Raw genomic sequence first — 25,573 nt, 5'->3', positions numbered from 1 at the left:
TAAAAAAAGAAGAAGGAAGGAAGGAAGGAAGTTGGAGGGGGTTGCCTAATAAATAAATTAAATCCAACCCCCCGCCCCAAACCAGATGGTGAGAACTGTGGCGCAAGGGTTTGTTTTGTCACAAATACACAGGCACCGAAAAGAGAGACCTTCCAAGAAACCTGGAGCTCTTTCTTTAACAATGTTCATGACCCAAATCAAGACCTTGTTATGCCAGCCGCTCAATCTTCTCAGTGGAGGAATTACGTTAAGTGCAGTTGTACCTCAGAAGTCAAATGGAATCTGTTCCGGAAGTTCGTTCGACTTCCAAAACGTTCCAAAATTAGAGCCAGTTTCCGACTGGCTGCAGGAAGCTCCCGCAGCCAATTGGAAGCTGCGGAAGCCCCATCGGACGTTCAGGTTCTAAAGAACGTTCGGAAACCAGAACAGTCACTTCTGGGTTTGCGGCGTCCGGGAGCCAAAGCGTTCGAGTTGCAAGGCGTTTGTCAACCAAGGTACAACTGTAATAGGTTTGAATATTGACTATTCATTGGATAGAACAAACACCATTAGATGTAATGCTGGATAAGTGTTGAATGGTTCTTGTATTTGTTTTATTTAAAAAGCAATAAAATTTGTTAAAAAAAATACATGAGCCAGGCCACTGTGACACACTGGGGATGTCTACATTCCAAGAAAAATAAGCACACACAGTTTGCCTTATATGCCACACATTTTTCCTTACAGAGAGATGTGTCTTAGTCTACAAAAAAATAAAAAATAAAATAAACCACACATGCCTACCTGCACTCAGGCGGCTTGGGAATGTGGAGCTGTGCTTGAAGAGATCTCCATGACGAGGAGGATCCACCACTTCAAAGAAAAGGTCTTCAGGAGTTGTGTCCACATCGCTCACTGTCAGCTGTATCCCTGAGGGATCCAAGTAGGGGAAGCAAAATGCATTTATTTGGGTTTTTATCCTCTCAGAAAAGCTGGAGTATTTTAGTATGAGCAGATTACAAAGGGAGAAGAGTGACGCATATGACACAAAAACAACACTATAAACAGGCACATCCTCGACCAATGCTAAAACCACAGAAACCAAAGTACTTATAGTTCCTAGAGAATTTGACTAGATTCTGAAAGTTGTCAAAACAACAGAGAATGTGTGCAAATGAACGCTATCAAAAGGTGATTTTTGCATCTTGCCCAGTTGATGTTCACTGTCTCCATGCGTTACTGGAAAATGTGACTATTTCCCACATTGACCAATGAATGTGCATAGGTGAATATAACATGCTTAGGAAACAGGCAGTGCAAGAAATACTACGTTCATGACCAAGAATGTTGAAAAATTTCGGCAGACCTAGAGGTGAAAAATGCTAATATCAGCTTATTCGTCTCATGTGCAGAACAGAAGTCAGTCAGCAAATACGGTCGTACCTTGGTTTTCGAACAGAGTAGTTCCCGAACATTTTGGCTCCTGAACGCTGCAAACCCAGAAGTGACTGTTCCGGTTTGCGAACTATTTTTGGAAGCCGAACATCTGACGGGGCTTCCGGGGCTTCTGATTGGCTGCAGGAACTTCCTGCAGCCAACCAGGAGCTGCGATTTAGTTTTTGAACATTTAGGAAGTCAAATGGACTTCCGGAACAGATTCCGGTCGACTTCCAAGGTACAACTGTATTATCTGTGTTTGTTGTTGCTTCCAGACCACAAATGATATATAATTGCTTAAGCCCACCCCTATTTCCATTGCACTGAAATGAATGGGGTGGAATAACCTAAGAACGACATAACTTCATGATAAGTTCGCCACAGTGGACAGCAAGATAAATGATTTTGCTTTTGGAGGAACTGTAGCAGAAGGGAAACAGGGCTACACATGGGGAATAATAATAATAATAATAAATAATAATAATAAAATTTTATTTATATCCCGCCCTCCCCAGCCGAAGCTGGGCTCAGAGAGGCTAACAACAGTAAAATAATGCAACATTCTAAAATCATTTCATTATAAAATTAATTCAAATCAGATTAATGGCAACCATTGGGCTAGAGTTCTGAGAGGATTGCCAAAGGAGGGGGTCAGACTGTGCCTTGGCCAAAGGCCTGGTGGAAAAGCTCTGTCTTGCAGGCCCTGGAAAAAGATGTCAAGTCCCGCAGGGCCCTAGTCTCTTGTGACAGAGTGTTCCACCAGATTGGGGCCACAGCCGAAAAAGCCCTGGCTCTGGTTCAGCGTTTGTGTTTCACAGGGTGAGAAAGAAGGGCTTTGCACCTTTATACAATATGCATGTGTGCTTGGGGGCCCAGGGTCTTTTGCCTTACCATCCCCACTACTGACTCCCTGTTGCTACTCAGCTTCAAAAAAAAATAAAAAATAAAAAAGTGTCCCCAGATTCATTGAAAAAATCTGGTAACCAGTGGCGTAGCGTGGGGGGTGCAGGAGGGGCCGGCCGCACTGGGCGCAACATCTGGGGGGGGCGCTTGCACTCGCAGCTCTCTGCCCCCTGCTAAAATCCACGGGTTAGGGGGCGCAAATTACTTGCCTTGCCCCGGGTGCTGACAACCCACGCTACGCCACTGCTGGTAACCATAGACCAGCTAATTTATGGAAAGATCCTAAGTGGACTACAATGTGTGTGAATTGCAACTGGGCTGTGGGCTGCAGCTTGAGTCTGCTAGATTTCTTGATCTTTCTCCTTACCGATAGTGGCTCTGCCTCCTTGGCTGACCTCAAGGACTGGAGCAGTGATCTGGAATAGCGGCGATCCATCATCAGTAGAGAGCAAGTGGATAGTAAATGTCATCTCAGGGCTTGTATGTTCTCCATCTGAGACTGAAGGGAAAACCATTTAAATGAATTTGCCTTATATATAAGAACAAGCCCTAAAAAAACCCCCACACAATTCTCCCCTACCTACTTGCAAGTGAAGTAAATGACTCGCTGCAATTCAAAGTGCCAGTTTTGACCTATAGTGTTACAAATGGGGTATTTGAAATATGGCATCTTATATGAATCTATGTACCTATATGCACCCTCAAAGATCAGGTGGGTGGCTACTAGGAACGGCCTTTTCTGTAATGGTACCCTTGCTGTGGAACATCCTCTCCAAATATATTTGCTGTTTCACTGTCCTTTAAACACCAGGTTTACAATACAGTCGCACCTTGGATCCGGAATGCCCCGGAACTTGGACTTTTTGGCTCCTGAACAGCACAAACTTGGAAGTGAGTGTGACCATTCTTTGGAACCCGAATGTCTGCCGCAGGTTCCGTGGGTTCTGATTGGCTGCAGGCGCTTCCTGCAGCCAATCAGAAGCCGTGCATTGGTTTCCAAACGTTTTGGAAGTTGAACGGACTTCCGGAACAGATTCCATTCGACTTCCGAGGTTACGACTGTAGTTTCATTCACCAAACCCCTCTGGTGGGTTTTAATTGCCGTTGGGTTTGGCTGGATATGGTGTACTGCTCCTTTTGGTGTTGCATATTTGTTGATATGTGGTTGTTGTTTTTTACTTTGTTTCCCACCCCCTTTCAATATTGCTAAGTAAACCGCCTTGGACATCAACCTAACGTTAAGGTAGGATATTGTTAAAACCATCATCATCATCATCTAGGATGTGTGTCTCTAAAAATCTACCCTCTCCCCCTTTGTCCATAATAAGCATTTTGCTAGTCTGTGATAACTAATTTACTTTTATGTAAAGGGTTATAATAACTTCAGTAAGTAAAGGGTTATGATAACTTCAGTAAAATTTATCCTTGCCCCCCTATCTAGGATTTGCCCCCACCCCCCAAAATACCCAAAACTGTCTTCATCATCTGCAGGAAATGAACTAATTCACACTTTTATAGAAAATGCAATCCTCTTAAAAAAAACACATAACAACAACTATAATAGCTTCATTAACTGTTCCGCCCCCTAAAAATAGCTGTCTTCCATTATCTGCAGGAAAGTTGCCTATACGTATTAGGTCAAAGCTTTACTTTCTTATTCTGGAAATCTATTATTTCTGGCAGAACCCAGCTCTAGAATCCTAAGGCCCACTAAACAGCTGCAAAGCACAGTGATAGAATGAGGACATTTGACAGCAGCAAGGTAAATGAGAAGGGTGTGCTTAAGAGCTTTCTCCTGCCTACTGCATGTCCCTGCATCTTCCTCTCCCTAGTTGGAGGTGTGTGGAGAAAAGCAGTTGGGGGAAAACAACAGGAGGAGGAAGGGTTAAGCACCCCCTCACACGATCACTTCTCCCTGCTAATTTCCTTTCACATCCCTTGATCTTTTTTTTTTCTTGCTAAGATTGCTAATCATGCTGTTTCACCTTCATCGCAAGCTAGGATTTAATCACTGTTATTTTTAAACTAGCAGGTATTAACAACATACTAAACAAGCTCGCAACACGTTAGAAAATGAACTGCAGGGCGATGTGTACCTGTAAAACGAAAGCTGACGGATTCTGGAAGGCCTAGAGGAAATTAAACACAAAAAGAGAACGTAATTGTTTTCAGCGCGTGGCAAAATACAATGTCGCCTTACCTGACCTACAAAACCACTTCAGCCAGTGAGGCTGATGAGATTTGGTGGGGTGAGGTCCAGAAACAAACTCCCTCCATTTTGAAATAATGAGCATATTAAGAATTTGAGCCAATAGCCCCTTGGATTTCAGCTCATCTTGTAAATAAACAGCTCGCTCCAAGTTGGTCTACCTCCTTTCAGAAGCACTGAACATGTGAGGTCAGTGGGAGAAGGCTCATCAGTCCTACAGTAGGCACTAAAACTCCAGAAAAAATTGTGGGAACTCTTACTACTTGCAGCGTTTGAGCCTAAGCCTTAAATATGCCTGTAAAGCACACACGAACCTCTCAAAGAACTGCAGTTTACCCATCACAACGTACATTTCCAAGCATTCTTAGCAAACAACTGTGCCCAGAATTCTTTAAAGAGAGAATGTGCTTAAAATGCATGGTGTGTACCTCTTAGATCTAGTTGAAGGATAGCTGACCTGTGGCCCTCCATTTGTTGCTGGATTACAACTCTCATCAGCCCTGACTATCAGCCACGAGAGGTGGGTCTGATGGGAGTTGGAGTCCAATATCTGAAGGTCTACAGGCCAGCAACTCTTGAGCTAGCTCCGTGCCCTTCAACCTTAGGTTGAAGGTTAAGCTGGCTGGGGAGGTCGGGAGTTGTAGCTTGACAACATCCGGGACCCTCAGGTCAAAGAACATTGATGCGGCGGAAATATTTTGAAGTATTTCATCTGAAGGCAAACCCAAGAGTGCTTTCATTAAGAGTGTATTTAGCGTGGGTGACCTATTCAAGGTCCTATATCTAGAAACAGTCAAGCGGTTTGTGTCTCTTAAACTGCCACATGGGCAAAGTATAGCCCCTGTAGCTTCAATCTCAGGCATTTGCAGACAGAGAAGCAACAGCTGGACAAAAGAAATGGCTTCTATACCTGCTTATGGTGCTGCACTAGGTAAAAGTAAAAGGTAAAGCCCAGTCAAAGGTGACTATGGGGTTGCGGCGCTCATCTCGCTTTCAGCCCGAGGGAACAGGCGTTTGTCCACAGACAGCTTTCCGGGTCATGGGGCCAGCAGGACTAAACCGCTACTGGCGCACGGAGGACCGTGACGAGTGTCAGAGCGCACAGAAATGCCGTTTACCTTTCCGCCACAGTGGTATCTATTTATCTACTTGCACTAGTATGCTTTTGAACTGCTAGGTTGGCAGGAGCTGGGACAGAGCAATGGGAGCTCACCCTTTTGCAGGGATTCGAACCACTGACCTTCTGATCAGCAAGTCCAAGAGGCTCAGTGGTTTAGACCACAGCGCCACCCGCATCCCGCTGCACTAGACGATTTATATGCCTGTTGATAACATGTTTCTAAAAATGGGATCCAAATATTGCTGCTTTCTTCCAGTTGGTTAGAGCTTGGTGATGAACGCCAAGGTTGCAGGTTCGATCCCCGCATGGAAGAGCTGTATATTCCTGCTTTGCAGGGGGGTGGACTAGGGAATTGGTCCTCAGGGTCCCTCAATTTTGTAGAATGCAACCTAAGACATCCAGCACTAGCAGAGACTAAGGTTGCTTCCATATAACCTGTTTATTGATCATTTCCTCCGATTTGCTACATGAAGCTTAGAGGATGTTGCAGTGAGTGTAATCCCATACTTAATCCTGAATTTTCCCTTCACTTTCCTTATTGCACAAAGTCTGATTGCGATGGTTTGACGGGACTGTTGTACAAGAGCAACTGACTGTGCCAGTATCCCACCCGACTCTCATGCATAAACAGCAATAGTCCAGGAGCACCCTAAGGCTTCAATTCTACCTACTCAAATTTACACTGTGGTCTAAACCACAGAGCCTAGGGCTTGCCGATCAGAAGGTCGGTGGTTCGAGTCCCCGCGACGGGCTGAGCTCCCGTTGTTCGGTCCCTGCTCCTGCCAGCTAGCAGTTTGAAAGCATGTCAAAGTGCAAGTAGATAAATTAGTACCGCTCCGGCGGGAAGGTAAACGGCATTTCCGTGTGCTGCTCTGATTTCGCCAGAAGCGGTTTAGTCAAGGTGGCCACATGACCCGGAAGCTGTCTGAGGACAAACGCCAGCTCCCTCGGCCAGTAAAGCGAGATGTGTGCCATAACCCCAGAGTCGTTCACGACTGGACTTAACTGTCAGGGGTCCCTTTACCTTTACCTAAGCCCCATGTATGGAAGTGAGAGCTGGACCATAAAGAAGGCTGATCGCCGAAGAATTGACGCTTTTGAATTATGGTGCTGGAGGAGACTCTTGAGAGTCCCATGGACTGCAAGAAGATCAAACGCATCCATTCTTAAGGAAATCAGCCCTGAGTGCTCACTGGAAGGACAGATCCTGAAGCTGAGGCTCCAATACTTTGGCCACCTCATGAGAAGAGAAGACTCCCTGGAAAAGACCCTGATGTTGGGAAAGATGGAGGGCACAAGGAGAAGGGGACGACAGAGGATGAGATGGTTAGACAGTGTTCTCGAAGCTACAAACATGAATCTGACCAAACTGCGGGTGGCAGTGGAAGACAGGAGTGCCTGGCATGCTCTGGTCCATGGGGTCACGAAGAGTCGGACACAACTGAACGACTAAACAACAACAACAAGCCCCATTTAGTTCAACAGGAGTAGACACAATTAGGACTGCAACCTTATTCAATCAAGGCTGCAATCCCTATATTGAAAACAAGTCTAGATATAGATGTTATGGATATAACTCCAAGGCATTTTTTTCTCCTCTTCCTACCAGTTCTTGAAGACTGAAAGCTCTGCTTGTGATTTTGTAACATTTTGGTTAGCCCTAAAAGGCATTGCTGCAGATTTACAAGGCAAAAATCTCTCTTTCTCTCGCTGTATGTACTATCAGAGTTCCCACGAGGGACCTCTTCGAAACTGAAACATTTTTGGCCATGGACTGCAAAGCTCCGAAACCATTCTGGGATTGGAATAGGCCTTCTAAATGAACATTCATTTATACTTGTCATTTGCCTCTTCCTTGGGACCGGTAAGAACAATTTAAAAGCACATTTTAAAGAAACGAGATATTTAAAAAACGGTAACAACATAATAAATCCACTCATGGCCAGCTTAAGTATGGGAACCAAATCCCAAAGTTAAAAAATGCTGAAAAAAATGCTCAGATGTGTGCTATTGTACGGTTTCAATTCTAGACGTGTGCTGTTGAACACCTTCCATTCGTTGTCACTGGGGCTTGAGCAGAAGAACTTGCTAGTGAATGGTAAAGGCAAGGGTAAAGGGACCCCTGACCATTAGGTCCAGTCATGACCGACTCTGGGGTTGCGGCGCTCATCTCGCTTTACTGGCCGAGGGAGCCGGCATACAGTTTCTGGGTCATGTGGCCAGCATGACTAAGCCGCTTCTGGCGAACCACAGCAGCGCACGGAAACACCGTTTACCTTCCCGCTGGAGTGGTACCTATTTATCTACTTGCACTTTGACATGCTTTTGAACTGCTAGGTGGGCAGGAGCAGGGACAGAGCAACGGGAGCTCACCCCGTTGCGGGGATTTGAACAGCCGACCTTCCGATCGGCAAGTCCTAGGCTCTGTGGTTTAACCCACAGCGCCGTACCCCACCTAGAATCATAGAATCACAGAATTGTAGAGTTGGAATGGACCCCCAAGGTCTTCTAGTCCAACCCTCTGCAATGCAGAAGAAGAAGAGTTTGGATTTGATATCCCGCCTTTCACTCCCTTTAAGGAGTCTCAAAACAGCTAACATTCTCCTTTCCCTTCCTCCCCCCACAACAAACACTCTGTGAGGTGAGTGGGGCTGAGAGACTTCAGAGAAGTGTGACTGGCCCAAGGTCACCCAGCAGCTGCATGTGGAGGAGCGGGGAAGCGAACCCGGTCCCCCAGATTACGAGACTACCGCTCTTAACCACTACACCACACTGGCTCTCAATGAAGGATTCTTTTTGCCCAATGTGGGGCTTGAACCCACGGCGCTGAAACTACGAGCCTCATGCTCTACCGATTGACCAGTCATCTGATCACAGTCTTCCCCACTATAGTGAGATGTCTTGTATTCCCATCTGAAATATAGTGGTTACTTCTAAATTTGCATGTATATGCAAATTTTATGCAGATCCGTGCTTTCTCTTTTGACCACACCAAGCCTCATTTTTTTCCTATCCGTAAACGGGCATTTTCTCATTTCAGGCCCATTGGGAGAATTGGGTTGTTTGTTTGCTTTGTACTTTCAAAAATGGCAGCTGTTTGCATTGTAATATACCCCTGAGATCTATGTCTCGATGTCCTGCGCTACAAATTATTTGACAGTGTGCCAGGGAGTTTCATGAACTGATAATTTTATGTCCTGGTAAAATCCAATGATTTAGTAATATAATTGCTTTTAGATTTCATTGCCTTGGAACACGCAGTCCAACAAATGAGAGACTGTATATATCATCAGAACTGCCACATATCATTTGGAAAGGCATTATAACCAGCTGATCGCATTGCGGATGGGAAGGATGCTGTTCTAACAGAATGGAAGGAACATTCGGGACAAGAGGTGCCCATGGTTAATATAATTCCCTTTGAAAATGGAGTTTCTCATGCAGAGAACATCAGAACAAGCTCCTCCACCCAGTGTGGACTTCCAATCTCTCTCACAAAGGAAAATTCACAACAAGTATTTTTCCTTATCAGAATTCTGTGAAAGGAGCAGCTATGGAAAGAGAGATTTGTGCAAGATTTTGTGTAAGAGACTTTGATGCTGAGCAGGTCTTTGAGCCTGCATAAGCCCCATATTCAACCCATATTCTGGTTGTCTTAGGGAAGCAATCCCAAATCTGATGCCTCCGGGATACTTTGGGTTACAATTCCCATCAGCCCCAGACAGCACGGCCAGTGATGGGAGTTGTATTCCAAACGATCCTAAAGGCACCAGTTTAGAAATGACTGCCCTGGGGCCTAACCGAATGCAGTGGCATAGCGTGGGGGGTGCAGGGGGGGTGGCCGCACCGGGCGCAACATCTGGGGGGGGGGCGCTCGCACTCGCAGCTCTCTGCCCCTACCTGGCTCACTCACTCTCTCTCACTGCAGTGCTGGCTGTGCGAATCCGATCTGAGCCACCGGGTCGCCGCCCACTGTGGAGGGGAGGGTGCCAGGCGTGCGGTGCGGTGCGGTGCGGAGAGAGAGCGAGGGACTATCTGGGGGAGGGACAGTGCAGTGGGGGGGGGGGGAATTGCCTTGCCCCGGGTTAGGGGGCGCAAATTACTTGCCTTGCCCCGGGTGCTGACAACCCACGCTAAGCCACTGACCGAATGTTACATGGGAAAAAATGGAATTACTGTAATCCCAATAAAAGCTGCTTCAGGAGAGTACGGTTTGGAAGGGGGCAGTCACAGTTTGTACCTTTTCCTGCTCCAAATCACTCATCCCAAAGCTGCTTCCACCCAACCCAAGCACATCTGCAAAGGTAAACAGCCCGTTTAAACACATTGAAAGATTGATTTTGGAGAAGTAACAGGTAGGGAGAGGTCAGCTTCTCTGCTCCAATTTGCAATCTCAAACCTCTCAACCTCGCTTTTTTAAAAGCAGCCTGGGCTTTGACGTGTATCAGTTGTACAAAGGGGACTATGCCACTTTAGGCTGTAAGTGTGGACTACTTGCTTAAATGCGCTGCGGTGCTGTCATATGGAAAGCTAGCATGCCAAGAACAAGAATTTGTCTTTTCTCACCTTAGCATCTATTGAAGGGGCATCTATTGAAGCCCTGGTCTATACTGCAAGCTATGGCACTGAATGATGACTACAGGAATGTGCAACGTGGAGATTCCCCCAAGCAGATACAGTGGTGCCCCGCAAGACGAATGCCTCGCAAGACGGAAAACCCGCTAGACGAAAGGGTTTTCCATTTTGGAGGTGCTTCGCAAAACGAATTTGCTATGGGCTTGCTTCGCAAGACGAAAATGTCTTGCGATTCCTGGGTTTTTTCCCCCCTCCCCCCTTTTTCCCAAGCCCCTAAGCCGCTTAACAGCTGTTCGCTAAGCCGCTTAACAGCTGATCTAAGCCGCTTATCAGCTGATCTAAGCCGCTAATAGCCTTTTAGCAGCTAATCCGCTAATCCCTTAAGCCTTTAATAGCCGCTAATAGCCTTTTAGCAGCTAATCCGCTAATCCCTTAAGCCTTTAATAGCCGCTAATAGCCTCTAAACCACTAATAGCGCTAATAGCACTAATCCGCTAATGGGCTTGCTTCGCAAGACGAAAAAAACCGCAAGACGAAGAGACTCGCGGAACGGATTCTTTTCATCTTGCAAGGCACCACTGTATCTGCCTGCCCGTACTACCCAATTCAACTAGCTTCTTACCAGCAAAGGAGAATTCCATCAGCTCTCTGATATGAGGGGCTGCAGTAGGTGGGCGGTACACGATTTTGCCATGGTTAATGTCAGCCTGTGTAAAGTACTTTACCGGGGACAGTGGCTTATCCCTGTGCTCCACAATGCCTGCAGAGAGAGGGAGAGTTTCGTTTTCAACACACAGCATATGTTACGTTTCTACAAACATATCTTGTTACCAGATACAGTGCTGATGTCTTTCCTGTATTTCATCCAACGACCACCCAATTAATTGTCAGTTTGTATGAGACTTGAACCAGGAACTCTCTGGTCTGTACATTGCCACCTCTAGTGATGAATACAGTTCCTGCCAACCTAGCAGTTCGAAAGCACGTCAAAGTGCAAGTAGATGAGTAGGTACCACTCCGGCGGGAAGGTAAACGGCGTGTCTGTGCACTGCTCTGGTTCTCCAGAAGCGGCTTAGTCATGCTGGCCACATGAATACAGTTCGATATCAGGAGCTTGTAATTGTAACTCAGCTACAAGGAGAATAGTACGTTCCATGAGTTCTTTTCCAGCTCAGATTTTAATCTCACACAGAGAAGAACGGCACTTCCCGCTCTCTCCCATCTGCCCAGCCAGTCCTTAACATCCAATATCTCTTGGGAAAATTCCATTTCCCAGGTCTACTCGAGCCTGATGTGTTTGCGCAGCGATGTGAAAACCCCCTTCTAATAAGACTGAAGAGAGCCTAATGGGCATCTCTGCAGTTCCTAAGAGAACAAAATATTTTCCTAACCTCAACCTTGACTTGAGAAGGGCTGACTCATCACAGGGGTGATGCCAGCCCTCCGCCTCAATATGCCGCTATTTCACTATGCCAGCTCTCCAGCTCAATAAATCTAGTTCCGTAAACTCCACGGGAGACAGAATTCACATTAGGCCTTTTGTCACTCCTCATAACACTTCTGCTGCTCTCTGCACACAACCCACCCCCTTTGCTTGACACTTCCATGCTGTTTATAGAGCAGTCACTGCAGCCGGGGCAGGCTGCTCATCCCTGGCGCCTTGCCAGGAGTCATTTCCGAAATGCCAAGACTGTGTCCTGCAGAGTCTCCAGCCTTGCACAATTCTTCTGAAGCATCACGCCAGGTGCCAGAAGGCGGGCCTTGATTCAGATTGGCTCTGCTTAACCGTAACACATTTTACAGAAAAATAACTCTGCTTAATCTAAGCCAATCTGATTCGAGCCTAGGAATTTCACCATAAATAAAGGTAAAGGGACCCCTGACCATTAGGTCTAGCCGGGCCGACTCTGGGGTTGCGGCGCTCATCTCGCTTTATTGGCCGAGGGAGCCGGCGTACAGCTTCCAGGTCATGTGGCCAGCATGACTAAGCCGCTTCTGGAGAACCAGAGCAGCGCACAGACACACCGTTTACCTTCCCGCCGGAGTGGTACCTATTTATCTACTTGCACTTTGCCGTGCTTTCGAACTGCTAGGTTGGCAGGAGCTGGGACCAAGCAACGGGAGCTCACCCCATTGCAGGAATTCATACTGCCGACCTTCTGATCGGCAAGTCCTAGGCTCTGTGGTTTAGCCCACAGCACCACCCGTGTCCCATAAATAGTGGGTTGCAAAAACAGAGAAAAAGAAGCAATAGCCTCATCCTTAGGCTTCACCTGAAGACAGCTCTTTGGTCTTCCCTGAGCTGGCTTAGCTATAAACATTATTCTAGGCAAGCCCTGATTCATTGCTTCTATCCCCCACAATCCATCCCTTCCTTGATGCTTTTTTTGCCAGTCTCCAGGTTTCAACTGTCAATAAAATAACACAACAGCTCCTTTACTAGGTTATCTTGCCTTGATTTGGTGGCAAAGGTACAGTCACATTGTACACGACTTTCTCAGTTGGGCTCTCCGAGTTGACAAAGGAGAGATGATGGGGTTCTATCGGGGTCACACGGTCTTCCAGAGCCTGAAATAAATTAAGAAGTGACAAGCTGAGACCAAGATGCTTAGGAGAGTTACCCCCCGCAAAAAACCCCCATGAGGGACAAATTAAGGGAGCAGCTGATATACGACAGAGATAGGGAGTTGTATGTCAGTGTTGGGATTGAGTGACTTCAAAACAGAAACCTCATCTATCTGAAAGCATGATGAAGCTAGAATTCTGCCAAACTCCCTATGTAAGTTATTTAAAGCAGTTTCGACATGGCACTGAGCACCTTCTTTTCTGCAGGCAGCAGCCAATCTATTCAGGAAGAATTGAGGAAAGCATCACACAGACTGGATCAAGATGATGCAGGAAAGCATTTTATGAAGAATAGATTGAAAAGCACGGTCCCTCTGCGCGTGGGCACACACACACACACACACACACACACACACACACTGCCAGAGAGCAGGGAGAATCCCATCAGTAAAGCATAATATGTCATTAAATCCTCAAATTCCATAGCAAGCAATTTGCCATAAAACCCCAGAAATGTTCTGAACAACCAATACCGCTATCATTATTTTTTTGCTTTATAAAAGGATCAAAATCAAGTCACCATAGCATGGCGCAAATAGTCATTCCCACACAGCTGAAAGCTGAGCTGGACAAAATGCTTTTATCTTCAGCTCTTGAAGAGGAACTCTAGATGAGTGGCTCAGTGTCAGGGACTGGACTGAGGATGAATGGTGGGAGTCACACACAGACACCCTTTCCCTGAACCTTCCCAAGGGCAGGATAGTACTGATTCAGAACAGTGGTTTGCAGAGGGGCATAGTCCAGAGGGGAAAAGCTGGGAAATACTGGGTGAGGAACAGCCAGAAGAGGAAACACCTGGAGAGGGACAGCTGGCAGATTCGGTGTCCTTGGACAGCATTCCTGACCCCCCTTTGCCCAAGACTAGATGGGCTTTGAGAGTGATAGAAAGCCACTTTTGCCCTTCGGAGGAGGTGGAGTTGTGGACTTCACGGCCCCAGTCCTGCGTGATTGGGGGGATTCCCAGCCGTGTCACCTCCTGACCAGCTAATTGGCTGGCTCTTGGGGTGTGGCCTGCCTTATTTAAAGCAGGATGTGGCTGGGGATCTCCCTCTTTGCTGCTTACCAGCTGTTCCTGCTTTTCCCACCCTCCTGCCCTTTAAGGTTTTCGTTCCTTGACCTTACTATGGACCTTGGTTGGTCGCCGTTGAGGAGCCTGGTAGGAATTTTTCCACTTGGCAAACTGGCACCAGCCACTTGGTTTTCGCCTACCTCGTAGCAAATGGTCACAACTTTCTTGGTATTGGCGGTTAGGCATTGATCTGCTTATTTACTACCACCAGTTCCTTAAAGCCTGACATTCGGGCACTCCTGGAGGTGCCAACCAGACCCCATGGAGCTGTTTTTCATGGAACCTGGTGCACCATCATCACCGACTCTGCAGGTAGTGTTATTATACTAATCTTTGGCCCAAGCCCATCTCTCAGAGCCACTTTTGCTTTCAGCTGCTAGCTCCACCCATTTTGCATAATAAGGCAAAATGTCTCATGGGAAACGAGCACTTCAACACGTACAACAATAGCCTCTTGGTGTATAAGTCTGCTGGCCACAGACAGGAGTGCTCCTTGACCAAATGGTTGTAGCCCAAATGTTTGAACATCAGCTTTGCATGGAGAAGGCCTCAGGTTCAATTCCTGGCATCTCCAGGTGGGGCTGGGAGAGTCTCCAGTCTGAAACCCTGGAGAGACAAGTCAGTGTAAGACCAGGATTTCCCAAACAGAGGTTTTTGGACTACAGTTCCCATTATCCCTGACCAGCTAGCTAGAGACGATGGGGGTTGTAGTCCAACAACAGCTGGAGACCCAAGTTTGGGAAACCCTGATGCTGGTAATTGTTGTTGTTGTTTAGTCGTTTAGTCGTGTCCGACTCTTTGTGACCCCATGGACCAGAGCATGCCAGGCACTCCTGTCTTCCACTGCCTCCCACAGTTTGGTCAAACTCATGCTGGTAGCTTCGAGAACACTGTCCAACCAGTGCAGACAATAGTGAGTTAGATAGACCACTAGTCTGACTCAATATAAGGCAGTCTTTTTAGATGACTAATCCACATAGGGTCTGCAATGGGACAGGCAGGGGAAGAAACAATATTTTGCAGCCATTCACTTTAAGTAACCTGAAAATCAGTTTAGGATTGTGTGGAGTTAAGCTACACAACCAGGGATTTGTTTTCATATTTCCTGAACTAACAGTGCAGTCTTATGAATATATCTACTCAGAAGCCCCCTGGAGTTCAATGGTGACCAGATACCAGATTGCAGCTTTAGTTGCAGAATATTCTTTACCAATGGATAAAAAAACAAACAAACCAGGAAATACAGAGGAGTGACTTCTTTTCACTGTTTATTGCCTTGGGTTGAACTTACGGTCATGTGGAAAGAAGAGCCCAAGGAGATCATGGGGGAATCTGGAGTGTGTGGCAGGATGGCAATGTTGAGCAAGTGCGTCTCCAGGTGGGCTTGTGGGGCAACAGCACTAGAGACCTGCAAATGTGGCAACACAGAAATGAATGAGGATTTTTTTTTACACATCATAACAAACAGGTGCAGCGGCTGCCTTCTCAGGTTTATTGCGTAATCTGCGCATCTCCAAAAATTGCCTTAAAAAAACCAAAAACCCTCTGCCTAGTTTCCTATTCTGTGCAGGAAGAACATACAAATAAACCAAGTCTTTTCTCAACAAACACCATTGTTGTGTTGTGTTGTGTTGTGTTGTGTTGTGTTGTGTTGTTGCACTCTTCAGAAGATTATTAGGGGTCCCTTGATGACATCAATTACAGTCATACATCAGGTTAAATGTGCTTCAGGTTGAGCGTTTTCAGGTTACGCTCCGCGGCGACCCGGAAGTAACGGAGCGCGTTACTTCCGGGTTTCACCACTCACGCATGCGCAGACGCTCAAAATGATGTCACATGCATGTGCGGAAGCGGCGAGTTGAGACCTGTGCACGCGCAGACGTGGGTTGCGTTCGCTTCAGGATGCGAACGAGGCTCCGGAACGGATCCCGTTCACATCCAGAGGTACCACTGTATGAACTTCCCTGAGAGTCAGCTTACTAATTTTCTTCTGCAAAGCACATCAAAAAGGGAGCATTGGGATGAGAAGATTCCACCTAAACATTAGGAAGAACTTCCTGACAGTAAGAGCTGTTCGACAGTGGAATTTGCTGCCAAGGAGTGTGGTGGAGTCTCCTTCTTTGGAGGTCTTTAAGCAGAGGCTTGACAACCATATGTCAGGAGTGCTCTGATGGTGTTTCCTGCTTGGCAGGGGGTTGGACTCGATGGCCCTTGTGGTCTCTTCCAACTCTATGATTCTATGCTCCAGAACACACTCTCCATTCATGTAAGGCAACCATGAGGTCCCAAAGGCTAGGCCAGAGTGCCATTCATGAACTGAGAATGCACCTGAGAATGTGCCACAGAATGGCGGACATGCATTCTGGTGAGCAGGAATCCCATGGAAGACCAGAATTTGATGTGCAAACTATGCTCTGAATTCAGAAAGATTGAGAACCACTGAGAAGTGATATAATAATAATAATAATAATAATAATAATAATAATAATAATATTGCAGCTCAGAATTTCCAACTGCATTCTCTTCAGCAACAGAATGGGCTCAGAATATTGCAGCATGGAATGTCTGTGGGGACATGGAGAATTTCCCTCTTGCGGATGGGAACAGAGAGCCCATGTATTCTGCTCAGTTTTCTGGGCATGTTTAGCCTGGAGATGAGGAGGTTAAGGGATGATATGATAGCCATGTTCAAATATATAAAAGGATGTCACATAGAGGAGGGAGAAAGGTTGTTTTCTGCTGCTCCAGAGAAGCGGACACGGAGCAATGGATCCAAACTACAAGAAAGAAGATTCCACCTAAACATTAGGAAGAACTTCCTGACAGTAAGAGCTGTTCGACAGTGGAATTTGCTGCCAAGGAGTGTGGTGGAGTCTCCTTCTTTGGAGGTCTTTAAGCAGAGGCTTGACAACCATATGTCAGGAGTGCTCTGGTGGTTTTTCCTGCTTGGCAGGGGGTTGGACTCGATGGCCCTTGTGGTCTCTTCCAACTCTATGATTCTATGATTCTGGACTGCAGCCAAATGTTTTATCAATGGAACCATGGGAAACGGCAACATTAAAAAAAAAATATTCCAACAAGTAAATAATAAATCCATAAATTGACTTGTGGGATCCGTTTTTATTAGAGGTCACTGGAAGCGCAGTTCCCTGAGCGCTAACAAAAAAATAATTCATCTGCATTTCCTCCGCAGCGCCAACCCCATTCATCAGGAAGCCGCCAGATGGATTATTGTTTTGCGGTAGGATAGAGCTAGCTGTGGCTTCTCTCCCCTGGCACAATTTACCGTACAATTATGGCCCCAGCAGCAAGGTGCTACAGCAAGGAAAACAGCACCCCTCAGTCATGCAAAATGCATGCAAGTTAACAGCAACACAGCCATTAAATTAAAGATTAGCTTGTTCAACATCCGGCACTTCAACACTTCCTCATTATCACTTATGTTAATTACCTCAGAAATTACTTTAATTGCCTCCCGAGTGCTACCGTAACTGCTTCTATGCGGTGAGGCAAACGTAGAAAACGTGGCACACAAGCATTCGAGTTAGCTTAGCCTTTCAGGAGAGTGTTAAACCTAATGAGAGGGGCCTTGTTGAGAAACACAACTTGGCATTTTAAAAAATAATTCGTATCTTGGGAAAGAGGCCTGATAGTAACACAGTTCTATGCCTGCAGAGACAAGGGCTGAGCGATATATCGATATAACATCCAAATCCATATCGTGATATTGGTTTCGTAATTTTTGACCTGGTGATATATTGCGAATATCATGATGTGTGTGTGTGCTATGTAAGAAGCACAATGTGGGGGAAACCGCAAAGCCAGCCAGTGCCTCTGCGTACCTCCATCCTTATTTCAAACATTGTGATATATCAGTATATGCAGGGGTAGGCAAACTAGGGCCCGGGGGTTGGATCCGTCCCAAACACCTTCTAAATCTGGCCCGCGGACGGTCCGGGAATCAGCGTGTTTTTACATGAGTAGAATGTGTCATTTTATTTAAAATGCATCTCTGGCTTATTTGTGGGGCATAGGAATTTGTTCTTTCTTTTTTCAAAATATAGTCCGGCCCCCCACAAGGTCTGAGGGACGGTGGACTGGCCCATGGCTGAAAAAGGTTGCTGACTCCTGAGTATATGGCAAGGTTAGGTTGGTGATGCACCACAATGCTCAAAACCAGATATCGCCCAGCCCTAGCAGGGATCTTTGCCAACAACTATGAGGAATCTGACAAGTGCGACTGATGCCATGACTGATGCCAAGCGGTCAGGAAAGCAGTTCTGTGAGGGATTAAATAAGCAAGGAGTCTGGTGATGCATAACATGCCTGGAAGCGAAAGGAGTCGCTCTCTGTCTCGGATCCAGAGTGCCTGTACCAGATCACGCCTTCGTTGATGTCTCGCTGTGTGAACGAGGTGGTTGGTGTGGCTCCTCTTCCGTCAGGCAGAGGCTGCCATACTGGCCCGGGGTCATCTGCTGGCATTGGGACCAGGAACACCACTTCACCTGAGGAAGAAGAGATAAAGAGGGAGATGGCCTTTCTGTTAGATTTCTCTTATGCCACTGTGCAGTTTTTGGAGTCACAAGACTCTGTTTACATTCCAGACTGTTGGAAGCACTATTTCTGGGTTAGTGGAGTCTGTAACCTGAAGCGTATGTAACCCGAGGTACCATTGTAGTTAGAAATAAACATAGCGATGTAGCACACATTTCCAGCTCCTTCTGCTGTCTGCGTAAAGAGGAACGTGCCTAAAGCTTCATTAAAGGCTTAGGTCGTTAATCACCACCAGAGGAGGAGAGCCTGATGGATTCCGGCATCGGGACCAGGAACACAACTTCGCCTGAGTGTCAGGGAACTGCCATCGGAGCTGGAGGCGGAGAGAAGGCTCCAGAGGGATGCCGGAGAGGGTCCCAGTAGGGAGAAAGGCAGACCATCCGCCGGGGAAGGAAATCAGCGTAACACCAGTGGAGAAGGGGGGCAGATGGGGGAATCGGAGAGGTGGCTCCAGGACTCCTCACCGGAAACCAGCGGGGAGAGTACGGGTACTCCGCTGCCCACACCCTCCCTGCGCAGAAGACTTCCGCGCAGGGAGAGTAGGAGAAGACTGGGCGTCAAACAGCTTTTATGCTGGAAAAGGTTTAAGAAATGCCCACTGACGGATTCTGCCAGTGACTGAGGCAGCCACGGAACTTGAGGCTGTCCAGACAGAAAGGGTCCAACCAGGTAACCTAGCCAGGAGTGGCGGCAACTTACGCACGAGCAACACCTAGAAGCATTACACTGAGGAAGGAGAGATGAAGAGGGAGATGGCCTTTCAAGCAGCAATTGTCAGGAATGACCAGGACGCCCACACAGAACCCGCAGCTTTTTGCTAAAGGTTGGTGGTATATGGTGGTACCAGCTTTGCAGTCTTTTGAGCACCAGGCAAGGGCATTATTTGCCATAGCGTTTTGTGTTGTTGCCGTTGTCAACAAAGAAGAAAAAAAAACGCAGAACTATATTGATACAAAATCTTATACCACTTGTTCTTCTCCCGTTGAAAAGTTAGCTCCACTTATTTTAATGGATAAAAAGGAATTAAAAAGCACAACGCTATCATAGCTCATTTGGTAGAACATGAGATTCTTAATCTCAGGGTTGTGGGTTCGAGCTGGACTAGATGACCCTTGGGGTCCCTTCCAATTCTATGTGCACTCTATATATTCCCCTCATTCTAAAGGCTGGTGTATAATGCTCATCTTTCTATACATTTCTTTGTTTTCTAACAAGTCAGTTTAGTTAACCGCTCTGGCATTTTAAGGGGTTTTTGTTGCCTCTCTGTCTACTTTTAAGTTTTTATACTGTTTCCTATTGCCTCTCAGTCTGCAAACGGCTATGATTGCAATGGGTTTTTGTGTTTCATCAGAATAATTTTTTTATGTTCACTGCCCTGGAATCCATTGCATGGAAGGGGGGAGTTTAGAAATATTTCAAACAACCGAGAAAAGGAGAAAAGCGCCCGCAGGACATGTTCACGCCTTGCTGGATTTCAAGGCCTGCCTTCCAAGGAACGCCGGCTGAAGCATCCTACATTAATCCTTTGTAACATGCACATCTAACAAATATACTGATCTCTACAAAAACACCAGATGTTACTTATGCTCTCTCTTCCAATGAAAGAGGACTTTTCGAAGGCAGTCCCAGGGAAGCGAGACGATAGTTAAGCAAATCCAAGGGCAGCTTCAGACAAAGCAGTAGCAGCTGAATAGGCAATAATTGCAAGCCCCACACATTTGAATATGGGAGGTGGGGGGACAATCGGACACCAAAAGGGCAACCATCTTCAGGCCCTGTTGGTGGGCTTCCCAGAAGCAGCTAACCCAACCGGCCACTGTAGGAAACAAGACAGGAAACCTTTTCATTTGATCCCGCAGAGCTCCTCTTACATTCTTGTCATTGCGGGATGGAGATGCAAAACATCTCCTGCTCATGATGTGGGAAAACATGACCAGCCAAAGGCATAAAAGAAGGTGCATTCGCTCTGCAATTCTTCCCCACAAGGTTGTGGAGCAGCCTGGTTACCTGGCTGAGAGCTGGATTTAACAAAATAAAAAAAATTCCCTCCAGTAGCACCTTAGAGACCAACTAAGTTTGTTATTGGTATGAGCTTTTGTGTGCATGCACATTTCTTCAGATACAGGTATCTTCAGAGACAGGTATCGTGTGTACGCACACTTCTTCAGGTATCTGAAGCGGGTGGCGCTGTGGGTAAAACCACAGAGCCTAGGACTTGCCGATCAGAAGGTTGGCGGTTCGAATCCCCGTGACAGGGTTGCTCGGTCCCTGCTCCTGCCAACCTAGCAGTTCGAAAGCACATCAAAGTGCCAGTAGATAAATAGGCACCGCTCCGGTAGGAAGGTAAACGGCATTTCCGTGCGCTGCTCTGGTTCACCAGAAGCGGCTTAGTCATGCTGGCCACATGACCCAGAAGCTGTACGCTGGCTCCCTCGGCCAATAAAGCAAGATGAGCACCGCAACCCCAGAGTTGGTCATGACTGGGCCTAATAGTCAGGGGTCCCTTTACCTTTAGGTGCTACTGGAAGGAATTTTTTTATTTTGTTTCAACTACTGCAGACCAACACAACCTATAGCTGGATTTAAGTTCCATGAAATCAGGCAGTAAAGGGGAAAGGTTAAGGCTGAGGGTTGACCGGGTGTTGGGGGAGTCAGATCTCACCTGACCTCTGAGTGAAGAAGCTATAGCATCACTCCCTCTATTTCCAAAGTTCAGGGGATGTGAGCCATGGGTTATGCAGACAAAATGGCATCACCTGAACACTGGAGGGAAGTATCAGCAGGCCCTGCAGATTTGCAGAAGTACGTAGAATCATAGAATTGAGGAGTTGGCCTACTTGGGAGGAGGCTCAGTTGAGGAATAGGAATGGGTGGCCTAACTGCACAGAACCTCTCAGCCTCCTCCAGGCCTTTGCTGGAATGAATAGTTCTCAGGAGGTTTCTCTCAGCCAGCTGCTGTACTTCCAGCCTCTGCTCCCACCTGTCTATATTTACAGCACTTGTGTCTGGTCCTGACTGGGCCCACTTCAGCTCTGAGGTTGCCTTCAGAGAGCACCTGCTTGGCATGCAGAAGGTACCAGCATCTTCAGGTAGGGCAGGGAGAAATCGCAGGCAGCCACTGCCAGTCTGTGTTGACATTACAGAGCTAGATGGACCCAATGGTCCGTATAAGGCAGCTTCTGTGCCACAGTTCCTGCTTCTATGCTAATAATACTACAAATAATAATATTTATATGCTGTGCATTGGTTGCCCAAGCCATTCTGGGCAGCTCCCAACAGAGTTTTGAAAACACAATAAAACACCAGACGTTAAAAAGCTTCCCTATACAGGGCTGTCTTCAGATAAGTCAGATAATTGTTTATTTCCTTGACATATGATGGGAGGGCGTTCCACAGGGCAGGTGCCACTACCAAAAAGGCCCTCTGCCTGGTTCCCTATAACTTCACTTCTTGAGGGAGGGAACCACCAGAAGGCCCTCAGAGCTGGAGCTCAGTGTCCTGGATGAACATTGGTGGTTGAGATGCTCCTTCACGAATACAGGTTATACTAGTATACTAAGCCCTTAGAATCATAGAATCATAGAGTTGGAATAGACCACAAGGGCCATCGAGTCCAACCCCCTGCCAAGCAGGAAACACCATCAGAGCACTCCTGACATATGGTTGTCAAGCCTCTGCTTAAAGACCTCCAAAGAAGGAGACTCCACCACACTCCTTGGCAGCAAATTCCACTGTCAAACAGCTCTTACTGTCAGGAAGTTCTTCCTAATGTTTAGGTGGAATCTTCTTTCTTGTAGTTTGGATCCATTGCTCCGTGTCCACTTCTCTGGAGCAGCAGAAAACAACCTTTCTCCCTCCTCTATATGACATCCTTTTATATATTTGAACATGGCTATCATATCACCCCTTAACCTCCTCTTCTCCAGGCTAAACATGCCCAGCTCCCTTAGCCGTTCCTCATAAGGCATCGTTTCCAGGCCATTTTGGTTGCCCTCCTCTGGACACGTTCCAGTTTGTCAGTGTCCTTCTTGAACTGTGGTGCCCAGAACTGGACACAGTACTCCAGGTGAGGTCTGACCAGAGCAGAATACTTGCTTTCTCCTCAGCCGGCTCGGACCTCAGGAAGCAGAACCGACCTCTCAGACGCTCATGCTGAGGCTGTTCCATTTTGTGTTTATGAGGCCAGAGAGGGCTCAGCAACACCGGAAGCTTTGTAAAACCTGCACTCCTCCAGCATTATTACAGACGTTGGGACAACTCTCAACAGAAATCCTATCACGCTGACAATAATATTGGGATTCAATATTAGCGCCGCTGCCTGCAGCTGTCCTCTGGGTTGCTGATGGGACGCAGCCACTGAGGCCTGTAATCTATTTTGACACCGGAGTTACAGATTCCATTACGCTGACAGTTTGGAGGCCGCTGTCTCGCGGCCCGTGTTTTTGCTCCTGACAGATCGAGTCCCATCGGGGCTTCTGCGATGTCTATTTAATATCTAACTGCTGAATTATTTAAAATGCATACATCTCAATTAAATAAACCCACACACCAAGCCAATCTGGCATGTAATTGATACTTCCTCTGTCCTTCCAGCCTTTGTGAAATCACACTGCGGTAGCTAAATTTAGTGCGAATCATTGCCGAGGATGTGGGAGGGACATTGACCGATAGTAATAATGATTATCTCTCTCTTTCTCTATTGTAAGACTTGGGGGAGTTGGCGAAGAGAAGCTTACTGGAGCCAGAAGTGTTGTTGGTTGCCTTAATGGTTGTCATGTAGTGGGCAAACATCTCCCTTGTTAGATAAATAACACAAAACGACAAGGAAATAGTTGCAGGAAATAGAAGACTCCACTGAAAGGGCTGTAGCTCAGCAAAAGAGCACACTTTTCTATGTGGACAGTCTCAAGGTTCAGTCTCCAGCTTCTCCAAATAGATCATGGAAAAACTTTTATCTTAAGTTTAAAGGTTTTTCCATGCCCTGCCAGAGAGGAATGGCAGATCAAGTTGATGGATTATGCCGAAATGGCTAAAATGACCGGAAGAATAAGAAATCAGGAAGACCAAAATTTTAATAAGGAATGGGGGGGGGATTTATCATTCATCTTAAAAACCATTGTAAACAGTTAAAATCGTTAGCAGGAGATTGGAATAACACTTGTAGTTAAATGGTGAATTTTGGACACAATGGAGAGGTAAAAGATTTGTATTATTATAAAAGATGCAGGAGGAAATGATTAGCAGTAGGACCCACAAAGGGGAGGAGGGAAGTCCGGGAGATTCTCTGGAATCTTGTTTCTACCTTTATCTGGAACTCTGGAGAGCCACTTCCATGGTTTAAGACCAGAGATGGGCAACCTTTTTGGTCCTGCAGGTCACCTACAGTATTGTTTTAGAAAAAGCATGCCCTCACTATCTGTCTGTCTGTTTGTCTGTCTGTCTGTCTCTCACTCATACACGGTAATGTTTCTCCTAAGATGGTACCTTGCTGACATATCTGGCATAAAAACAAGTGGGTGGTGTTAGGTTTGGCTCAGGGTAGATCTATTGGGTCTAAAACTGGTTACCCATCCCAGCGTTCAAATTTCTACAGCATCATGAAGCTTCCAGGTTGGGCCAACTGAATTCTCTCTCTCAGCTGAGCCTAACTCACAGGGTTGTTGTGAGGTTAAAGTAAAGATAAAGGTACCCCTGACCGTTAGGTCTAGTCGCACACGACTCTGGGGTTGTGGCGATCATCTCGCTCTATAGGCTGAGGGAGCCAGCGTTTGTCCGCAGACCGCTTCCAGCTCCTGCAGCCAGCATGACTAAGCCGCTTCTGGCGAACCAGAGCAGCACACGGAAAGGCCGTTTACCTTCCCGCTGGAGTGGTACCTATTGATCTACTTGCACTTTGACGTGCTTTCAAACTGCTAGGTGGGCAGGAGCTGGGACCGAGCAATGGGAGCTCACCCTGTCACAGGGATTCGAACCGTTGACCTTCTGATTGGCAAGCCCTAGGCTCTGTGGTTTAGACCACAGTGCCACGTGCGCCACTCTCAGCTGAGCCTAACTCACAGGGTTGTTGTGAGGTTAAATTAGCCCGCATCAATGCACACCGTCCCAAGCTCTGTTGAGAAGAGAAGACCATCTTCTGTGTCACATCTAATTTAAATGGGCCTTCTCTAGAGACCTCACAACATGCTGGGAAAAGGGGGCATCTCGGGGGGATGTCTATAGGCCACACATTATTTTTAAAAAACCCTGCTTTTTGTGCTTCCCTAAAGTTTCTTTATTTAATTCTTAAAAAGAATGTATCACAGGAAAAAAGTAAAACCTAAGTATTTTTCTGATAACTTCCAAGTTCAGGGGTTTTCATCTACTTACTCCTGTCCTGAAGCAATAGCTTCCCTTGTTTGTGTCATCAATTAGTTGTCGAGGAGATAATTGGGACGATACAAGGAGAGGAATTATAACTTCAGAAAGAGAACAGGCTCTGGGAAAATAAGAACCCCTGAGGATAAGATTGCTGTCTTTTACAATAATGCTTCTCGTTCATACTAATTAGCAGAGAGACCCCATCAACAGCATAAGGCCTCTGCTAAAGTCACTTCGACTGCGGCGGTTTTATACGTGAGCTCTCTCTCTGCCAGCCGTTGCTTTAAACGGCATCTGGTTTGATATACACACACACATATACCGTATTTTTCGCTCTATTAGACGCACCAGACCACAAGACACACCTAGTTTTTGGAGGAGGGAAAAAAATATTCTGAATCTCAGAAGCCAGAACAGCAAGAGGGATCGCTGCGCAGTGAAAGCAGCAATCCCTCTTGCTGTTCTGGCTTCTGGGATAGCTGCGCAGCCTGCATTCGCTCCATAAGACGCACACACATTTCCCCTTACTTTTTAGGAGGGGAAAAGTGAGTCTTATAGAGCAAAAAATACGGTATGTGTATATATATATATATACACACACAGCAAGAAAACTGTCAGGATAAACTGGCTCCATAAGCAGACATGGAGCTGTTTCCTGGATTTTGGGTTTTTAACTGAGAAACCTAAGGCAGAGGTGAAGAAATCTGCCGGAATATCAAAGGAAGCTTCAGTGAAAAAGGTTAGT

The 25,573-nt window shown here is 46.5% G+C and overlaps 1 protein-coding gene across 1 annotated transcript in view; it reads right to left on the bottom strand.

The window, feature by feature from the left end:
- Positions 1 to 25,573, bottom strand: part of FRAS1 (Fraser extracellular matrix complex subunit 1) — a 380,286-nt gene that overhangs the window by 75,703 nt on the left and 279,010 nt on the right. The window contains exons 30-36 of the mRNA XM_083398098.1: positions 18,244 to 18,422; positions 15,209 to 15,325; positions 12,677 to 12,791; positions 10,846 to 10,983; positions 4,416 to 4,448; positions 2,687 to 2,818; positions 784 to 909 (exon numbers count right to left, since the gene is read on the bottom strand). Coding sequence (XP_083254224.1) covers positions 784 to 909; positions 2,687 to 2,818; positions 4,416 to 4,448; positions 10,846 to 10,983; positions 12,677 to 12,791; positions 15,209 to 15,325; positions 18,244 to 18,422 — 840 coding nt within the window. The remainder of the gene's footprint in view (positions 1 to 783; positions 910 to 2,686; positions 2,819 to 4,415; positions 4,449 to 10,845; positions 10,984 to 12,676; positions 12,792 to 15,208; positions 15,326 to 18,243; positions 18,423 to 25,573) is intronic.

The sequence above is a fragment of the Podarcis tiliguerta genome (genome assembly GCF_965153285.1).
Source record: "Podarcis tiliguerta genome assembly, chromosome: 9".
NCBI lineage: Eukaryota > Metazoa > Chordata > Lepidosauria > Squamata > Lacertidae > Podarcis > Podarcis tiliguerta.
The sequence above is the reverse complement of the archived record's forward strand: the minus strand, read 5'-3'. Positions and strand labels throughout refer to the sequence as shown.